Raw genomic sequence first — 18,514 nt, 5'->3', positions numbered from 1 at the left:
CTGGCTGCTCCCAGGCTTGTTTTCACGACTCCCTCATTGTGTGCTTGCGTTTTCCACTTGCCAGGATGTTCTTTGCTGAACAAACACAGCAGCAGTGAAATCTCTCCGTACTTAGCACAACGCAGTCTCACATAGAAGCTTTGGAGGAGCAGCCTCATCTCCACATTCAAAGTCATTCCTATTTAATAAATTATTCTAAAGCATCATCCTTGAGTTGGTTCTTCCAAGCTGAGCAGTTTTTACATGGGGACATCCAAATCTGAAGGACTGTGGGGATGAACAGGGAATGCACAAATACTGCCTAGGAGAGATAAGAAAGACCATCTTAGACTGCCTAATAGAGGTTCTGTAAAATTCTCTTTGATTAGATAAATTGCTCATGAACTTCCTGCAGAGGATACATGAAAGAGTTTACTTCTGAAAAGTTGCATGGATGTTCCAGCTTTACTTTCCCAAAGGATACAGGATGGCCACTGTGAGATGAGGCCAGCTGTGTTTGGGGCCATTTTCTGGTACTTTCTGGTCCTCCTGTAGGTTTTATTCATGACAAAATAAATAGCAAGACAGCCAGTGGAATTCGCTGCTGAGCTTTGCTAGTCAATGACTTAGAGAAAAAGAAGACATAGAGAGGACCATAACAAACATAATCGTTCATGTCTTGTAACGTTTCATGAGGAATAGGCAGCTATTATCGTCACATAAGCATTTTATAAGTACCTCAGTCACATAGTTGTGTGTAACTTTATGAAGCTATCATTGACTCTAAACCAATTCACTTGTGAATTGCTTATACAATTAATTCCCCATTACTTGGATACAAGTCTGCAGGGGCTGCAGTAGTGCTGCTTTTTAATGCAATAGCAAAGTACGCTAGAACTAGTGAAACAGGGTCACAGAAGACTCCTTCAAAGCAAAGACATGGGGAGAGTATTGTTCCAAGAACCATGGTAGTTTCTTGCAACCAATATATGACCAGATCCAAAGGATGAATAAACATCCCAAATTGTATTCGAAAGGATTCTAAAGCTTTTCACTGCAACTTTGTGGTGAATCCAGGTCCTTGCATTTGTTTGAGAGAGGACCAGCAGACGCCAGACAGGGATCACTGTGTGCTTTAGTTCTCGTGCTGATCTGCTTGTTGACATTACTCAAGGAGTTTTCTCTGTGCATTTCCTTATCTGAAAATGAGCTAAAGTGTTCTGATTGTTTCCATTTAGTGTGTGTTTTAAGGAGCACACCTCGGTCTGTAGGTACACTGGGTCTGTACACCAAGTAAAGATAGAGCTTGAAACTTCCAGTTTTTATATTACTGTGCTATAAACGGACCTGATTTCTGCAGGAAACTCTTCTGGATGTAGCTTTTGCTTTGGCTTAGCCACAGTGAAGATTCCTTTAAGTTCTTCTGGCATATGCTTCCATACAATAATTATGTGCATATGTAACTGCATAATATACCCTGAAAAAGGTTGGTGTGAAATCACACATTAACATGGTACAGCTATACAAAGAATGTGTCTCAAAACTTACCATAATCTATCATTTTTTGTGTTTCCAATGTTTTAAATGTGATTTTTAGCAGATTTTTATTACATTTTTAAATTAAATTTTGCTTATAAACTGGAGTAGAAAGAATTTGGTAGATTATGAAATCCAGCACTTAATGTTACTGGATATAAGACTCTCCTTTCGTTCTCATTAGTTGATCAAGTGCCACTTTAAAACAACCAGTTATTGTACTTGCTACTTCTTTGAGGAGGCTGTTACAGAATGTCAGTCATTTGGTTTAAAAACCTCCAGCTTATTTGAGGTCAAAGGTATAGTTGGCTAGTTAAAACCTGGTTTTGCCTCATCTTTACGTCTTTTTCCCCTCTTTTTAACCCTCCTGGACTTTTTCAGAGAGAGCAAACCTGTTGGTCTGCAGCATACTGACATCTATTCTTATAAGAGTAGTTAATAGTGGCACAGTTGTTCTACTTGCTCTATAATACATTTTATTCCAGGTAATGTATTGCAAATGCTTTTGACAACTGCACTACCACTTTCTGGATACCTGATGGGAATGTCTTAAGACAACTGTGCACTGGGGTCATCTGTGCCTTTTTTCCACCACTGCATCACCTCATGGCTCATTCGTTGACAGATTAAGGCATCAGCTCTGCATTAGGTTGTGTATTAATTTTGAATTCTCTTTCCCATCATGCTTTTCCAAGTTTTCCCTAGCCCTGGAATTCCATTCTCTTCTCCTTTGTACCTGGGTGTATGCGTCTTGTCTTTAACCTGAACAGAAATCAGATCTCTACAGTTAATGCACTATTGTGTGGTGAGGACTGACTGAAATCTGTGAGACAATGCCACACGTTGTTTACATGTTATATAAACGTGTCTGTGACTTTGTGTGTTATGAGTTGCTCCCTTGATATACTCAGTGCTTTTCTTGTCTGTTTTCCTCCTTAGCCGGTTGCTGAACCAATTCCAATCTGCAGTTTCTGCCTTGGTACAAAAGAGCAAAATCGGGAGAAGAAACCTGAAGAACTCATCTCTTGTGCTGACTGTGGCAACAGTGGTAAGTGCCCATTTACAATGCTGCTAGCAATAACCCATCCTCTTGAGACAGAAGAGCTTGTTATAATGACTGCTGCTGACCCGTACATATGAGGAGTATGCATCTGATAATAACCTTGCCACTTGAGACAGAGAAGTCTAGTACAGTGACTACTCCTGACCCAGACGTATGAGTAGTATGCATCTATGGCATATAATACGATAAGTTCAGCTGGATCATGTGCTCCCAGAGGGGTAGACTGTTAAGTTAACCTAACACAGATAGTTCATGTGGGTCCTGGGGGTTTCTGTAAAAGCGTGGTAGTGATGACCAGTTTTATGATGTTCCTCGATTCAGTACTGAAAACTTACCTTGGTGTTCTTTGTGGGCCTGCCACTTGCTATCTGGGGTATTGGGTTTGTATTTATAAGTAGATAAGAATAGAAGCACTTAAAAATAGGAGTATCTGGATAACCAAAATGATGCACGGGAATATGTAATAGATAAAGTAATCTCTCTGTGAGCTCTTTGTGGTTTTACAGGTATGATTTTCTCCTCTTTCTGTAGGTCATCCGTCCTGTTTAAAGTTCTCTCCAGAGTTGACAGTTCGAGTGAAAGCCTTGCGATGGCAGTGTATTGAGTGCAAAACATGCAGTTCCTGTCGAGATCAGGGCAAAAATGCTGTGAGTACAGTGGAATATGGACTGAATGAAGAGGACATTGGGCTTGTGGATGTCCTGTTAAACTACAAAATAAAATCATTCTAGAGTCAAATAATTGCAGCTTTTGTGAGAGTCTGGTAGTCTTTGATACCTGTGAAATACCATATGTCTGTAGCTGAAAACTAAGCGTGTGTTCTCTGAGATGGTGGCAAATTAATTGAGAGCTTAATGCGGATGCACATCTAAAGAGAGATTAACTTTATCTGTCTTCAACAGGATAACATGCTATTTTGTGACTCGTGTGACCGTGGCTTTCACATGGAGTGCTGTGACCCGCCTCTTACCAGGATGCCAAAAGGTGAGGACTTGTGATGAAAAGAGCTTCCATATATATTTGACAGCTGGGGCCTTTGGTACTGTTCCTACCCTTTCTGTAGGAGGGCCTGGGCCTGTGTTCTCCTTCATGTCCTCTATAGAAGTCCCTTGCATTCAGTGATGGGGATTTGTGTCTTGTAGGTATGTGGATATGTCAAATATGTCGGCCACGGAAGAAAGGAAGGAAACTCTTACACAAGAAGGCAGCCCAGATAAAACGACGCTATACTAACCCAATAGGACGTCCCAAAAACAGGTTAAAGAATCAAAATACAACGTAAGTCTCTCTAAGGAGGAGTAAGGTGTGAGAGTCAGTAGGACAGTGGGTATTTCTGGTGTCTGGTCTACTCTGTGAGAAGATCTCGGAATTCCGAGTTTCATTATTCTTTAATACAGAATTTTGGTAAAGTGCTGTGAAATAGTAGAAGTAATCTCAGAGCTTCTTTTTGTCCAGTTTTTTGACTCTTTGTAATAATTTATTATTTAGTTCTGAACTATTCCTTATAGCCATAGATGAATTTTGCTGTCCCTGTCAAGTCTGTTTTGCTGGATCACTGCTTCTTTCCAGCGCAATTGTTTTCCTTTGCATTTCTCAAGAACCCTTTCTGATGTTTAGAGAAACTAAGTAATCTCCAATAAAGAATGTGAGATTGTTGTTTGACATAAATTAATCTGATGCTGCTGCCAGAAAGTATTGGACCCCTTTCTGCTTCCATTCCACATATTTCTGCATTTGTGGAGCACTCTGTGCTGGGACAGATTGTGTGGCCTTGTCATGGTTGTTGTGGGGCAGGGAATTGGATCTGGGTGGGTGGGAAGATGTTAGTCCACTTTACAACCCAACCCAACCCACCTTACCAAATCTTCTTTCCTCTTCTCATTCTTTAGATCAAAAGGTCCTTTCAGCAAAGTTCGGACTGGCCCTGGTCGGGGTCGGAAGCGTAAGATCACCCTGTCCAGCCAGTCAGCATCATCAGAAGGAGGATACCTGGAGCAGACAGATGTCTTGGACTTCTGCAGAGATGGCAGCACCACCCTGAAGTTTAACAAGAAAACCAAAGGGCTCATAGATGGCCTTACTAAATTCTTCACTCCTTCCCCTGATGGACGAAAAGCTCGAGGGGAAGTGGTAGACTATTCTCAGCAGTACAGGATCAGGAAAAAGGGTACCAGGAAATCTAGCACTTCAGAATGGCCCACAGGTAAAGATTTTTCACCCTGCCAATGTAAGTATCCTGTACACCAAGAGCATGTTCAAAGGCTAGGATGTTGAAATTACTAGAATGAGAACTCTGAGCTGAAAGTTAACACTTAAATGCAGGCAGTTGCCTTTGGTGCATTGAAGCAGCATACCAGTTGGAAAAGGAGGTGATCCTAGAGACCTTTGCTGCTGTATATGATGATGGCAAGGTGTGATGAGGGATTAAATGGTTTCTGTGAGGTAAAATGCCCTTTGGTAGCGAGGGGTTTGCAGATAGCCCTAGGAAATGTGCTACATAATGTCATATTTGAAAGACTTATCGTAGGGAGAGAAAATCAGAAGAGCCAGGTAGAAATATGAAATGGGAAACATAATTAAAACCAGCCTGACAGACCTGTGGGTTTCTGATCTATGGTATGGGCTCGCAAGCAAATGTTTCTTAATTTCCTCAGCCATAGAGGAGCTTTCTTTGGCACCTTCCTGCTGCAGAGCATCCCTTCTTTTGAACGCAGTCCTGTTTGCCTTGTTTCCTATTCTAGCTTAAGACATTAATCTATGACTGGACCTTGACTTAATCTCTGTATTCAGGTCTTGTTGAGTAATTACATAGCTTGAATTGTTCCTAAGGAAGCAGTGGAAAATATTCCACAATAATCTATGAGGTTTAAAGCTTTAGAATAGTTATGTGCATTAGCCTGGCTGGTGCTGAAAGAACAATAGTGTATCTTAGTGCTTTGGGGGTGAGGTGAAGTGTGTTGTGGGTTTAGTTCGCTTGGTTTGTGGAAGCGGTGTTTCTTGGGCAGTTTGATCACACATCCAGAGCTGGTTCTTCCTTTATGGTTTATCTGAATAGAAAATACCATAAGCAAAAAACTTGGCAAAGTGCCTGAGTGCAGACAGATGATATTTGTAGCTGCACTAAAAGCAGGTACTCCTTGGTAAATGTAGGTGAAGGCAATTTTCCTTCTCATTTACAGACAATCAGGATGGCTGGGATGGAAAACAGGAAAATGAGGACCGTTTTTTTGGGACCCAGGACGTCTTAACTGAAAAAGACATGGAGCTGTTTAGAGATATTCAGGAACAAGCACTGCAGGTAAAGTTAAGCTTTCAGTAAGTACCAAATCCCAGCACAACCCAAGAACAAGAGCTAAGAAATAGGGGCTGCAGGTGAGTCAGTCAGAGAAGCCAATGTGCTCGATTTCTGCTGCTTCCCAGTAACGGGGAGCTGACCTCAAGAGAGCTGAAGGACAATGTAAAAGTGGGCATAAGAGCAGAAGAGGTTAAGATGGGAATCTGAAATGCCTTGAGAGCTGTGGCTTTACTTGTGTCAGAACATAGATAAATAGCTGCTAAAATGTGTGGGCTGTTAATAAAATACTGGATACTTTACTAGCAGCAAACTCCCTAGGTTTGTTCTGGTAGATAGCCTAAGATGAAAGGGGATAAGGAATAAATCTGTAAACTGATGAGGGGAAAAAGAAGTAGTAAGTAGTTGTGGATCATATGCAGGTAGTGAGCTCTACGACTTTATTTGGCTGACTCCTGAAACACTCTGTTTAGCTTCTGGATAAACCAGAAGGAAACGAATCAGGTACTGATGCCTTTATTTGGAGCTCTTGGATTAAACATTTTCAGAGGAGATTACTGTCCTTTTTCATCTAGATAGAGCTCCTTAAAATGGGTCTGCCCAGGAGTAGATTCTGAGGTGACTTCTGCCTATGCCAGGCCCACTGAAAAAAGATAGTATTCAGTTTTGCTGTGTACCGTGCAACAGCGTGAAAGGTAGTAGAGATACATGGTATGACAATGCTCACTGATTCTTCCTTCTTGTGAATCACATGCTTGATGTGTCACTGGTACCGGGTTTTAGTGTCACCTCACTCTTTGTGTGGAGGGACTGTGCAGATAAGAATGGTTTAATTCAGCTTAGAAGCCTTTCCCCGGGAAATTCACGGCAGCTTGTTTTTTCCCCTTGCATAGAAAGTAGGGGTGACTGGGCCTCCTGATCCGCAAGTGCGTTGCCCTTCTGTCATTGAATTTGGCAAGTATGAAATCCAGACGTGGTACTCGTCCCCATATCCACAGGAATACTCGAGGTAAGAATATGACTGAACATACTCCGCCTCTGTTCTGCTGCAGTGTTTATGGGAAAGCTCTACCCCAGCCAGTATAGAAATCTGAAGAAGATTCTATCTGAATGTAGCCAGAAGCAAAGTACATGTAATCCTGATCCTTCTCATGGCAGTTAATAGATGTTTCAAGGTGTTTTTAGGCTGAGTCAAAAGTTGATAAGCTCTCTGCAACAACCTACGTCTGCTGTGAGCATTTGAATTGCCACAGAATACATAGATTGATTCCTATGAACTGTTTTTATGCTGTATGTAGTTCAGCACAGCTAAAGAAGAAATGTTTAATGTTACAAGTTTTGGCATCTGAAAGATTGTTCTGCTGTGATGTACATATGGTTGGTTTGATGTTCTCTTGCTTAAGAACTTTGCAAACTGTCTGCACTGCAAACTGTCTGAACTTCATCTTGATTCAGAGAGAGGAATAACTTCTAAGGGCTATAGATAGAGAAAATGAAATAAAACTCTTTATCATTTAATAAGAGCATGTGGCCTGTCATGAGGAATTATTGTAGCTCTGCTAAAGGCATTGAAGGTAACTGAAAACAGCATCCCTGTGCAAGCTAGATTATGTAAATGAACTTAAATCACAATAACATTGGGACACTTGCATTCAAATTGTTCATGTCAATACAGTATGTTAAATGGCTTTAAAGCAAACAGATGGTGGTGTGACCCGTTGCTCAGGGGTACATACAGCTGTCTGTTACAAGGAGGGAAGGGAGAGAATAGGAACTATTTATCTAATCCGTCCTAGTGCCACTAGTGCAAAACTGGAGGAGGGTTTGCTGTTTTTTCTAGGATTTTCATCAATGCAGGTATTTCTTCTGACATAATAATGTAAAAGTGATTGTGCAGGATGTAGAATACATATTTTTAACATGTGTTTGTTACAGGATAATTAAGTGCCATGACTCTCAGTATGGTAAGGTGGTTTTGGCCTTTAGGCACATGCATTAGGTCAGTATATAGTGGTTTTGTTTTCGTCAAGTTCTCTATCTCCAGGAGTGAGGAGCTTTATACAAAAGTCTATATATTCAGTCTCCGATCTTTCTTTGACTTTGCTTACAGGCTACCCAAGTTGTACCTTTGTGAGTTCTGTCTAAAGTATATGAAAAGCAGAACTATTCTCCAACAGCATATGAAAAAATGTGGTTGGTTTCATCCTCCAGCCAATGAAATTTACAGAAAAAACAATATTTCAGTCTTTGAGGTAAGTAAGAAGACTCCCTGTTATCTGTAGCATAATGTCTTTTGCACCCAATCGTGTGGTAAGTTTTCCATAGCCCTAAAGATCTTCACTCTTAAAAGGTTCAGTGGCTAAGAGTGAACTATGAGCAGGCAGTGGGAGCTGACCTCATGGGTCGATTATTCATCCACAAAACATAGGAGAAGGCTCACTGTGTCAAAGTGCTTTTTCATTTTAGGAAAATGAATGTTAAGTCTTCTCTTAAGCTAATGAATGTAGCAGCGACTTGGCCACAGCCTTTATGCTGTGGAAGCTTTAAGTCCTTTGAGACACTACCTGTGATGGAGAAGTCTTCCTCTTGTATTAGACATTTCAAATGTGCAGGTATACCCCGGTGAAGCATGTCCTTGTATGACAGCAAATGGAGTGACAACCTTTTCCTCATTTCTGTAAGGTTGATGGCAATGTCAGCACTATCTACTGCCAGAATTTGTGCTTGTTAGCCAAGCTTTTCCTGGACCACAAGACACTCTATTATGATGTGGAGCCATTTCTTTTCTACGTGTTGACACAGAATGATGTCAAGGGCTGTCACCTTGTTGGCTACTTTTCCAAGGTAAGTGTTTGAGTACTTCAGAATTGGAGCTGCATTTACTATGGTGAGAAATGCTACTTCAGAGTTGTTACGTTGTTTGTAACTTAGGCCTTTATTTTATGTCATGTAATATAGGTGTAGACCTCTGTTGCAAACAGATTCTGTGTTGCTTTTGGAGACCACCAACTAACAAACCCAAGTTTCCTCATAATGTTGAAGAGCATATATTCTGTAAGGAACTTGTACTACAGCTAGTAGCTAAAAACCCCCTACTTTTCAAGTGACATCCTGGTTTTGGTGGTGATGGGTAGTATTTACCATCTGCAAGATAAACATTTTACCAAGTAGTTGTATCCCATCTTTCCTTCTGCAAAGAAATTGTTTTTCAAACAAGTCTGGCAATTTTGCACCTGATTTCACAGACTCACAGAATGGTTTGGGTTGGAAAGCACCTTAAGGTCATCCAGTTCCAACCCTCTGCCATGGGCAGGGGCACCTCACACTAGACCATGTCACCCAAGGCTCTGTCCAGCCTGGCCTTGAACACTGCCAGGGATGGAGCATTCACCACTGCTCTGGGCACCCTGTGCCAGCGCCTCAGCACCCTCACAGGGAAGAACTTCCTTATCTCCAACCTGAACTTCCCCTGTTTCAGTTTGAACCCTGTTTCAGTTTGAACCCATTACCTCTTGTCCTAAACCTTTTAGTTTTCTGACAGAACAGGGCCAAGATTTCAGATAGATTTTCTCCAGATTTTTGTCTGTAATTGTTTTACTTATTTTTCAATAGCTTTAGTTGAAGCTTTTCCTTTCAGCCTTCAGAAGCGCCATTTGAGGTCAGATTTTAGGATGTTCTGGTTATGACATTTAAAGATTCACTGGAATATGGCAATTTTTTTCGGGGAATTCAGCTGCTTCAGATTTCTGCTTTGCACTTTCTGTGCTATGAACGAGACATATGAACTTGACTCATGTACATCGTTGTTCCTGAGAAACTCTGTTGCTTTATGTCTCAGTTTGTGCCATAACCATAATTAGGGGCTTGTACAGAACAATTTTGATTTCTCACTTGTTGTCTTTTCCTTTTTGTTTTGTTCCTGCTTTTCCAACAGGAGAAACACTGCCAACAGAAGTACAATGTGTCCTGTATAATGATTCTTCCTCAATACCAGCGTAAGGGCTATGGCAGGTTCCTAATTGACTTCAGTAAGGAACTTTTTCTTCACTTTTTTTAGTGCATGTAGTTCTTTCTACAGAAATCCAACCCTAAAACTGCACCTTGATTAAGTAGTGTCTTAAGCAAAAGGTAGTCATAGGTATGTTTTAATTTAGCTTTGAGAGTAAGAAACCCAGACATACTGAGGCTCTGAATACTCAAACCATTCTCACATTCATACATGGATCTCAGCAAGTTCATAGGGAAACTTGCCACTGTAACTATGTCTCTGTTGTTATGCTAAATGCAATCCAGTGTAGCCCATGTATGGCCCGGAAGTTTGGCAGTAGAAAATATTCAAGTAAATGCTTTTAAATGGCTAAAATCTGTTTTCCCTCTGTCATCTTCAAAATTACTGCTGCAGCTGGAGGATACTCAGCAGCCTGGTTGTATACTTCGAGTTTCTAAGTAGAGAGCTGCTGCCATCTCGTGGCGTTGCCCATAGCCCCTGTGTGATGGTGATGCAGTTCAGGAATCTCCACCACTGTGTCATTGAGCAGGACTTTAAACCAAAAAAAGCCCAACCAACTCAGCCAGACCCCCCAGTGTATCCCTCAGAATTATGATCTGGATCTTGCAGGCAGCATTCAGCTACTTCCTGGATAAAAAGCCTTTTTTGGGGTGGAAACAGAAGCTGCTAATTTCTTGAATTTCATTTCTTGTGTGTCTTCAGGCTACTTGCTTTCAAAGCGTGAGGGTCAAGCAGGATCACCAGAGAAGCCTCTGTCAGACCTGGGGCGCCTCTCCTATATGGCTTATTGGAAAAGTGTAATATTGGAGTGCCTTTATCATCAACATGACAAGCAATTAAGCATCAAGAAATTGAGTAAGCTGACTGGAATCTGCCCTCAAGATATCACTTCCACTTTACATCACCTACGAATGCTTGACTACCGCAGTGATCAGTGAGTACAGGAGTCCTGTTGTATTTCCGAATAGCTTCCAATGTATTTGAATGAAATTTTAATGGCATTTGGAGCCAAATCTCTTCTAATAAGCTTGCTTTTATTTAAGACTTAAATATCCAAATGAGTGTACAAGCCAAGTGAAATACTTGGCATTATTCTTGATTCAAACCATAGCAATTTGGGGAGTGGGGTTGTATTCTGTCGTGTTTTGTGTTAAACTTGGAACTTAACTTGGAAAACTTGAAGTTATTTGAGAACAGTCTTATGTCTTCATTTCACAGTGTATTTTAATCAGTGATAACTACTCCCAGCCCCTGAATAAAATGTACTCTGGTAGTAGGGCTATAACTTTTTAAAGCAGTTCTCTTATTACCATTCAGTGTCTTTGACCTTATGTTGCCTGTTCCGCAAATGACATACCCCTGTCCATTTAACACGTAATAAAAGTGATAGTCTGCAGCTAAATGTTGCCCGTGGAAGGATAATGGCTTCACCATTAACAAGAAGTGGAAAGAATTTAATATTTTCTCAGTTTTCAGATGCTTTCTCTGGTAGTCTGGTACAGCAAACAGTACAGTTTTAAAGAGCTTTCTGTCCTCTCTGAGTTACTGCTGGCAGCACTGATTGAGAGTACACAGCTTTATCTGTAATACCTTACATCTGTTTCACATGACAGCATGTACTGAGTGTAGCCTGTTGTTGATCAGAGTGTTATTGCTCTTTAGATTTGTGATCATTCGTCGGGAGAAGCTTATCCAGGAACATATGGCAAAGCTTAGAACTAATGTCCGACCTATAGATGTGGATGCAGAATGCCTGCGTTGGACGCCTGTTATAGTTTCCAACTCGGTTGTCTCTGAAGATGAAGAAGAGGAGACAGAGGATGGGGAAAACGAAGAGCAACAGCAGCAGAAAGAAAAAGACTCAGAGACCAGTGTAAGAGTGACTCTGTTACTTCCGTGTGGCACCTAGGTTACGCTCAGTGCTTTTGCAGGCAGTGCAAACAGGATTGCAAATGCCAAGCTCGGGCATTTGGCATAATAGTAAAAAACAATAGTCATGATTAGTTCATGTGTCTTTATAATTTCAGATTAGAACCTAAAAATAGGGAAAACATTGAGTCTAGAGAAAGGTTAAAGACTATTTCTGAAAACAGTAAAAAGGCTTTTTCTACCCTTAATGATTTTTGTGATCTGGGGGAGAGGCAATGTTAAAAACCCCAAACCACCAAAAAATCTGCCTTTGGCTCTCAAGCAACCTCGTCTTTAATCAGATGATTGAAGTGGAATTTAGGTTTGAAGGACCCAGTATTTCTGTAGGTGACAAATAGCATGAACAGAAATGAATGAACCAAAAGTTTTAATGGTTCTCACCAAAGGTTTTTGCTGTGTTCTTTTCAAAACCACCAATAGCTCTAGAGTTCCTACGCACAGAGCAGTGAAGGGTTGTGACATCTAGGCTGGTGTCCTTGAAGGGTTGCACTCTCCCATCAGGTGATGAGCTCTTGACTAGACTACTAAGAGGATGTTACCGTATTTACATTAAACTAACTGTGCCTTTTAATGGCAAAATAGCTTCAAGTTTGCCTCACTTTTGTCTTGAAAATGAAACAAATCCTGTGTTTAAATGTAGCAAGATGATGTTTGCATTGCAGGAGGCTGATACTGACTGAAGCCACTGCGGGGAAGGTAATTAAGGTACTTTTGTCACCTGGGAGGGAAGGAGCAGCAGTTAGCACTATTAGAATCACAAAAAGGTCAACTGTTTTGTTGTTCTCACGTTCTTAAAAGCCATTCTTATTCAAGTTTTCTGACTTCTTGCTCGAAAAGCTTTAGTGGACTCAAAGTCAGGCTAGCCATGCATGCTTAAATAGGAAGTGTGAAATCTCTTTGTCTTTGTTTTTAAATCAGATGGTAAAATCTGTGTCATGGGAGAAGAAAGAGCAAGAGCCTTACTCACCTACAGAGAGTGAAAAAAAGCCAGACATTGTTGCTCCAGCCAATTCTGCACGGCCAAACAAGCACATTTTCCCCCTGGATAGTCTTCCTGCAAACAGCCAGCCATCACGAAGAGGGCGATGGAACCGCAAGAGCAAGAAACTTCGGGAGCCCTTTTGTGAGAAGGAGCCAATGTTGCCCATTGAGGACAAGCCGCCAGTTCCCAGTGGACGGTGCAGCGAATGCGAGGAGAAATCAGCAGCCTCCCAAGGCCGGTGCAGTGACTGTGAGGAGAAGTCAGCAGCCTTGCAAGGAAGATGTGGTGAATGTGAGGAGAAGTCTCCAGCCCCGAGAGGCCGCTATGCTGAAGAGGAGGAAAAATGTGCAGTTTCCCAGGGACAGTATGGCAAAGGGGAAGACTCTGCGGTTCCCCGGCGGCGGTACAGCGAAGGTATGGAAGGGTGGAGAGGACAGCTGAAAAAGAACACGGAGCCACTGAAGTGCAGATTCCCAGAGGACTGCGACAGGCTACCCCGCCGCTACAGTGACAGTGACAGGGCGCTTCTGAGGTGCTTCAGTGACAGTAGTGAAGAGGAAGATGATGAACCTGTGAGTCCTCGGTCGAGCTCTCCGCCTGTTCTCACCAAGCCAACACTGAAACGAAAGGTTTGTGCCTTATTTCTTCTTGTCTCTGTATCATGTGGTCTGTTTTGTCAGTATGGTGCTTTCTGAAGGACTGTGCCATTCATGACGGATGTATTAGCAGATGCTATCTGCATGCTTCAGTTTTCCAGAACTCTGGAGGTTACTTTCTGCTACCTATTTGTAGTGGTGGCTTTTGTTGACTCAGAGGTAAGTGTGTTGGTGGGGTTTCTGATTTTTTGGGATTTTTTAAACTTCTGCCTTGTGCCTTTGATTTTTCCACCTTAAAAAGTGGTTATTAAAGTTCTAGTCATGGAAAGCAGAAACAGATACAGTCCTACTTTAAAAGAAGCTGACAAAACACAAATGCTACCTACACAACTAACATCACAGCATAAAGTCTTTGGAATGATTTACCACAAAGATGTGAAAGCTGTCAACGTGACCAAGAAAATCCTCTCTTCGTGGAATGCTGCACTAAAAAGTTCTATATCATCTTTGCAGCTTTATTCACGTCTCTGTTGTAGTGTCTATGAACTTCCAGCTGTTATGGATGGGCTGTTATGTTAATGTCAGCTCTTTAAATGGTTTGTACTATTACACAAATGTCAGTGTAGTAATCTTCAGTGTAGTAATCTTCATGTAAGTTGGTTGTTCTGCATTGTATTTGACATCTGTCTAACTGAAGGCAGGTGCCAGTCAGTATTTCTAGTGAAGTCTGGGCTCCAGAAGGGAGTCCTCTGGTCCTGCTTAGACTGTTGAACTCTGCTGTTCACGTTTTCTATTTGTCAGTGTCTTATTTCTACTGCATGTGATAAAATGTCTTCTCTTCTCCTAACTTCCACTCTCTCGAGTCCGCAAGCGTAAGCACCACAATAGCAGTGTTGTCACTGAAACCATCTCAGAGACCACAGAAGTGCTGGATGAACCATTTGAGGACTCGGACTCTGAACGACCAATGCCCCGATTAGAGCCTACATTTGAGATTGAGGAGGAGGAAGAAGAGGAGGAGGATGAGGAGGAGGAGAATGAACTTTTGCCCAGTGGATACTTTCGGCATTTAGCCCCATCAGATACACTCAGGCATAGACCCTCTTCTAAGAGGAAGTCCAAAGATGAGGAGGAGTCTGATGACACTAACGGTATGTTTGGTGGTAGCATTTGAAAGTTTGATCTAGATGCTGTGCCAGTGAGTGTTAGATGATGCTAGCTCATGACAAAAGAAGCTGCTTCCCTTGTCTTTTAACTTCTAGCCAAAATGTAGGGTTAGGCATAAATTACCAGTCAGACCAGCCTGAAACATTCCCAAGTCTTAGGAAAATGTGGTGCATGCTTTTAACTATCTTATTAGCAATGACCTGATCAGAGGTCATTGAATCCTTTTGATTCAGCTTTCCTAGTGAAATTAGTGTCTGTGGGAAAACCTCTGCAGCAGGGTCACTTACAGAAACGAACCAGAAATGAATTGGAGAGCCCTCAGTTTTCCAGAACAAAGAAATAATAAGTTGTTCTCTAGCTTGAAACAGAGAAATGTTGGGAAAGGGCAAGAGAAATAGCTGATTATTTTTTTCTTTTTAAGTGGAATTACTCTTCTTTTTTGCAGGCCTTTAGTGTTAATGCTTTACCAAACCCCCTGAAAGTAGCGCTTCCTTCTTCCTGCCCAGTGATCCTCTGACTGTGGCAGATTCTTTCTTTCCTTTATTCACATTCCAAATATTTGTTTTATGGATGAAATTGTTAAATTTCAAATTCAGTATTTGTTTCAAATTCATCTTTTAATACCCAGGATTTTTTCAGAACACTTCTCATTGGAGATACTTGGAGTAAATGCCTGTCTGAGCAAAGGGAAGGAGTAACCCAGCTGCCCTACAATTAGGTTTGAGGAAGTGTTTGTGGACTACTAGGAGTCTATTGTTTACTTTTACCTTCATTGCATAACTATGGACTTAAAACGGCTCTTCTTGGGAAATTCATATAACATTTGTTATATGGATTCAATGACATTTGTTGAGATGGTGGAAAGGGCAGAAATGTGAATAAATGTACTCTGAATACTGGGGAATATTAATCTATTTATGGATAGATTAAAAAATAACATAGTAGCTGCCAGGAAAAGAGGGGATTTGGTAAATGAAGTGAAGGGCAATTCACTGGCGAAGTCTATGAGAGTGTGTTTGAAGGTCATGTGCAGTAATTAGGATGGGTTTGTAGCCTAAGGCCAAAGAGATTCAGATGATCCTAAATACATGAACAGGGGAATCTCAAGTGAAGTGGAGACGTTCTGTCATCTCTTTATTTAGCCTTGGTGAAACTGCAACAACCATCTTTACTCTGTTATTCACGCTTGATAGACTGGAATAGTTCACAAGAACAGTCGTGGGCTGATTAAGAGATTAGAACAAATGTTCTATAATAGATTCAAAGAAAGCAGGGGCAAAAGAGTGACTTGATAAAGTTACAAATCACTTAGGTGAGTAAGGAGATTTACTTATTTGATAAGAGAGATTTTCTGCCTAGCAGATGAAGGGAGAATTAATACAAAAGCAGATTAAGTAAATCCAGTGTCTGAAGACAGAAATTCAGATGGTAAAGTGTGAGTGTCAACTAGTGTCATTGATTAACTGTTGCAGCAGTTTACCAGCAGTTGTGTAAAATGAATCTAGCCCTATTCAGTTATCTGTGTCTCTGCTTAGAAGTATTTAAAAGCATTTAAAAGCATAAAGGTCCCCCAAAAGTGAAAATACATCCTTTCTTCAGCAGATGCGCAAGATACAGATCTAAATAGAAACATGTTTTTAATGCATCTTCATGTGTTCCCCTACACTGGAACATACTGTATGAATAACATTTTTGCAGGGTGTTGAGTTCTTCCAGGGCTGTATCATGCAGCCTGATGTTTCATCTGCATGTGTGTTAAAGGCTCAGGGCTTTGACCATGCGTGTGCTTGAAAGCACTGGTGTTCTTTGAGAGTGTAATGTGATTGCTGACAAGCAGACCTTGATCCTTCTTGTTGACCCTTCACAACAAATCTCTGAGCTAGTACTGATAGAAAAAGCTGATAAACATGGTGGGAATGCTTGGGAAAGCTTCCATGAATGCTCAGCCCAAACAAATGTGTTTGAACAGTGTCTCTTTCAACTTGTGTTTTCAGGTAACCCACCTTTGAAACCATTATCTATGCTGAGAAAATGCGAAGCTAAGGATTCTTCACTTGAGCCAGATACTTCTACACCCATGAAAAAGAAGAAGGGATGGCCAAAAGGGAAAAGCCGAAAACCAGTCCACTGGAAGAAAAGACCTGGGCGAAAACCAGGTTTTAAACTGAACCGGGAAAAGGAGCCACCGTCAGTTCAGGATGAAGGAGTTGATGCAGTGGTAGCAAATTCAAAACCAGGGCGTAAGCCCAAACTTTCAGATCAAGAGGAAAGTGTTGAGCAGAAAGAAGAGCTGCCCTTTATTGAGGAAAGGAAAGAGGAAGATGTGAATGTGGAAGCAGAAGAGGTAGGAGAGGGAGAAGAGGAAGATACAGCCAGCAGTGAAGTGAGAGCGGTTTCTCCTGTGGACAGCAACAGCAGTCCAGTGCCAGAAGTAAAAGAGCCTGAGATAGAAGAGGAGGTAGAGGAGAAGCCACGGGTTTTAGAAGAGCAGAGGCAATCAGAAGAAGAACAGCAAGAACTAGACGAACCTGAGCATGACCATGAGGAAGAAGAGGAAGTTGCAGTAGTAACAAATCAAAATGAAGATCATGATGCTGATGATGAGGATGATGGTCACCTGGAGTCTGTAAAGAAAAAAGAATTGGAGGAACAGCCTGTTAGAGAAGGGGTGAAGGAGGAGCCTCAGGTGCAAGAGTGTTTTTTAGAAACAAGCATACCGAGCAGTAGAGAAGATACAAAAGAAAAAGATGAAACAGAGGCGGATTCTGAGGAAGAGCAGGCTTCCAACGAGACATCAGTAGGCTCAGAGCACGTCCCTGGGTCTGAAGATGATCACGAAGAAGAGCAAAGTAATAAAGAAGGGTTAATTGAATTAAAGGAAGAGGAAGAGATTCCTCATAGTGAACTAGATCTTGAAACTGTTCAAGCAGTCCAGTCCTTGACACAGGAGGAAAGCAATGAGCACGATGTAGCTTACCAGGACTGTGAAGAAACTCTTGCAGCTTGTCAGACTTTGCAGAGTTACACCCAGACTGAGGAGGATCCTCAGATATCCATGGTTGAAGATTGCCAGGCCTCAGAACATAACAGCCCAATATCCTCTGTTCAGTCCCACCCCAGCCAGTCTGTACGTTCTGTCAACAGCCCAAATGTGCCTGCTCTGGAGAGCAGTTACACCCAGATAAGTCCTGAACAAGGATCCCTGTCCGCACCCTCTATGCAGAACATGGAGACCAGCCCCATGATGGATGTGCCTTCAGTATCGGACCACTCTCAGCAGGTGGTGGATAGTGGCTTCAGTGACCTTGGCAGCATTGAGAGCACCACAGAGAACTACGAAAACCCCAGCAGCTATGACTCCACTATGGGAGGCAGCATCTGTGGAAACAACTCTTCCCAGAGCAGCTGTTCCTATGGAGGACTGTCCTCTTCTAGCAGCCTCACTCAGAACAGTTGTGTTGTCACTCAGCAAATGGCAAACATTGGCAGCAGTTGCAGCATGATGCAGCAAAACACTGTCCAGCCTGCAGCAAACTGCAATATCAAGTCGCCTCAGAGCTGTGTAGTAGAAAGGCCTCCGAGTAACCAGCAACCAATGCCACAACAGCAGCAGCCTCAGTCACAGCAGCCGCAGCCGCCACCTCCACCCCAGCAGCAACCTCCGCTGTCGCAGTGTAGCATGAACAACAGCTTCACCCCAGCACCCATGATCATGGAAATACCCGAATCGGGAAGCACTGGTAACATAAGTATCTATGAGAGGATTCCAGGGGATTTTGGTGCTGGGAGCTATTCACAACCATCAGCCACGTTCAGTTTAGCCAAGTTGCAGCAGCTGACGAACACCATTATGGACCCTCATGCCATGCCTTATAGCCATTCTCCTGCTGTGACTTCCTATGCAACCAGCGTTTCTCTGTCCAACACAGGGTTGGCTCAGCTAGCTCCCTCTCATCCCTTA

General features: G+C 42.0%; 1 protein-coding gene across 1 annotated transcript; it reads left to right on the top strand.

The window, feature by feature from the left end:
* Positions 1–2,454: 2,454 nt before the first annotated feature.
* Positions 2,455–18,508, top strand: KAT6A (K(lysine) acetyltransferase 6A; the record flags this gene model as incomplete). Its single annotated transcript, XM_010011992.1, has 15 exons — positions 2,455–2,563; positions 3,110–3,225; positions 3,481–3,562; positions 3,721–3,856; positions 4,468–4,781; positions 5,758–5,876; positions 6,764–6,879; positions 7,981–8,122; positions 8,553–8,714; positions 9,805–9,898; positions 10,582–10,813; positions 11,542–11,752; positions 12,727–13,456; positions 14,250–14,537; positions 16,548–18,508. Coding segments are annotated over 15 exons (4,812 nt in total), but the record flags the coding sequence as incomplete, so codon positions are not given.
* Positions 18,509–18,514: the final 6 nt, after the last annotated feature.

Source organism: Nestor notabilis, unplaced genomic scaffold (genome assembly GCF_000696875.1).
Source record: "Nestor notabilis isolate BGI_N333 unplaced genomic scaffold, ASM69687v1 scaffold5543, whole genome shotgun sequence".
Taxonomy (NCBI): Eukaryota; Metazoa; Chordata; class Aves; order Psittaciformes; family Psittacidae; genus Nestor; species Nestor notabilis.
This window is presented reverse-complemented; position numbering and strand designations above follow the sequence as displayed.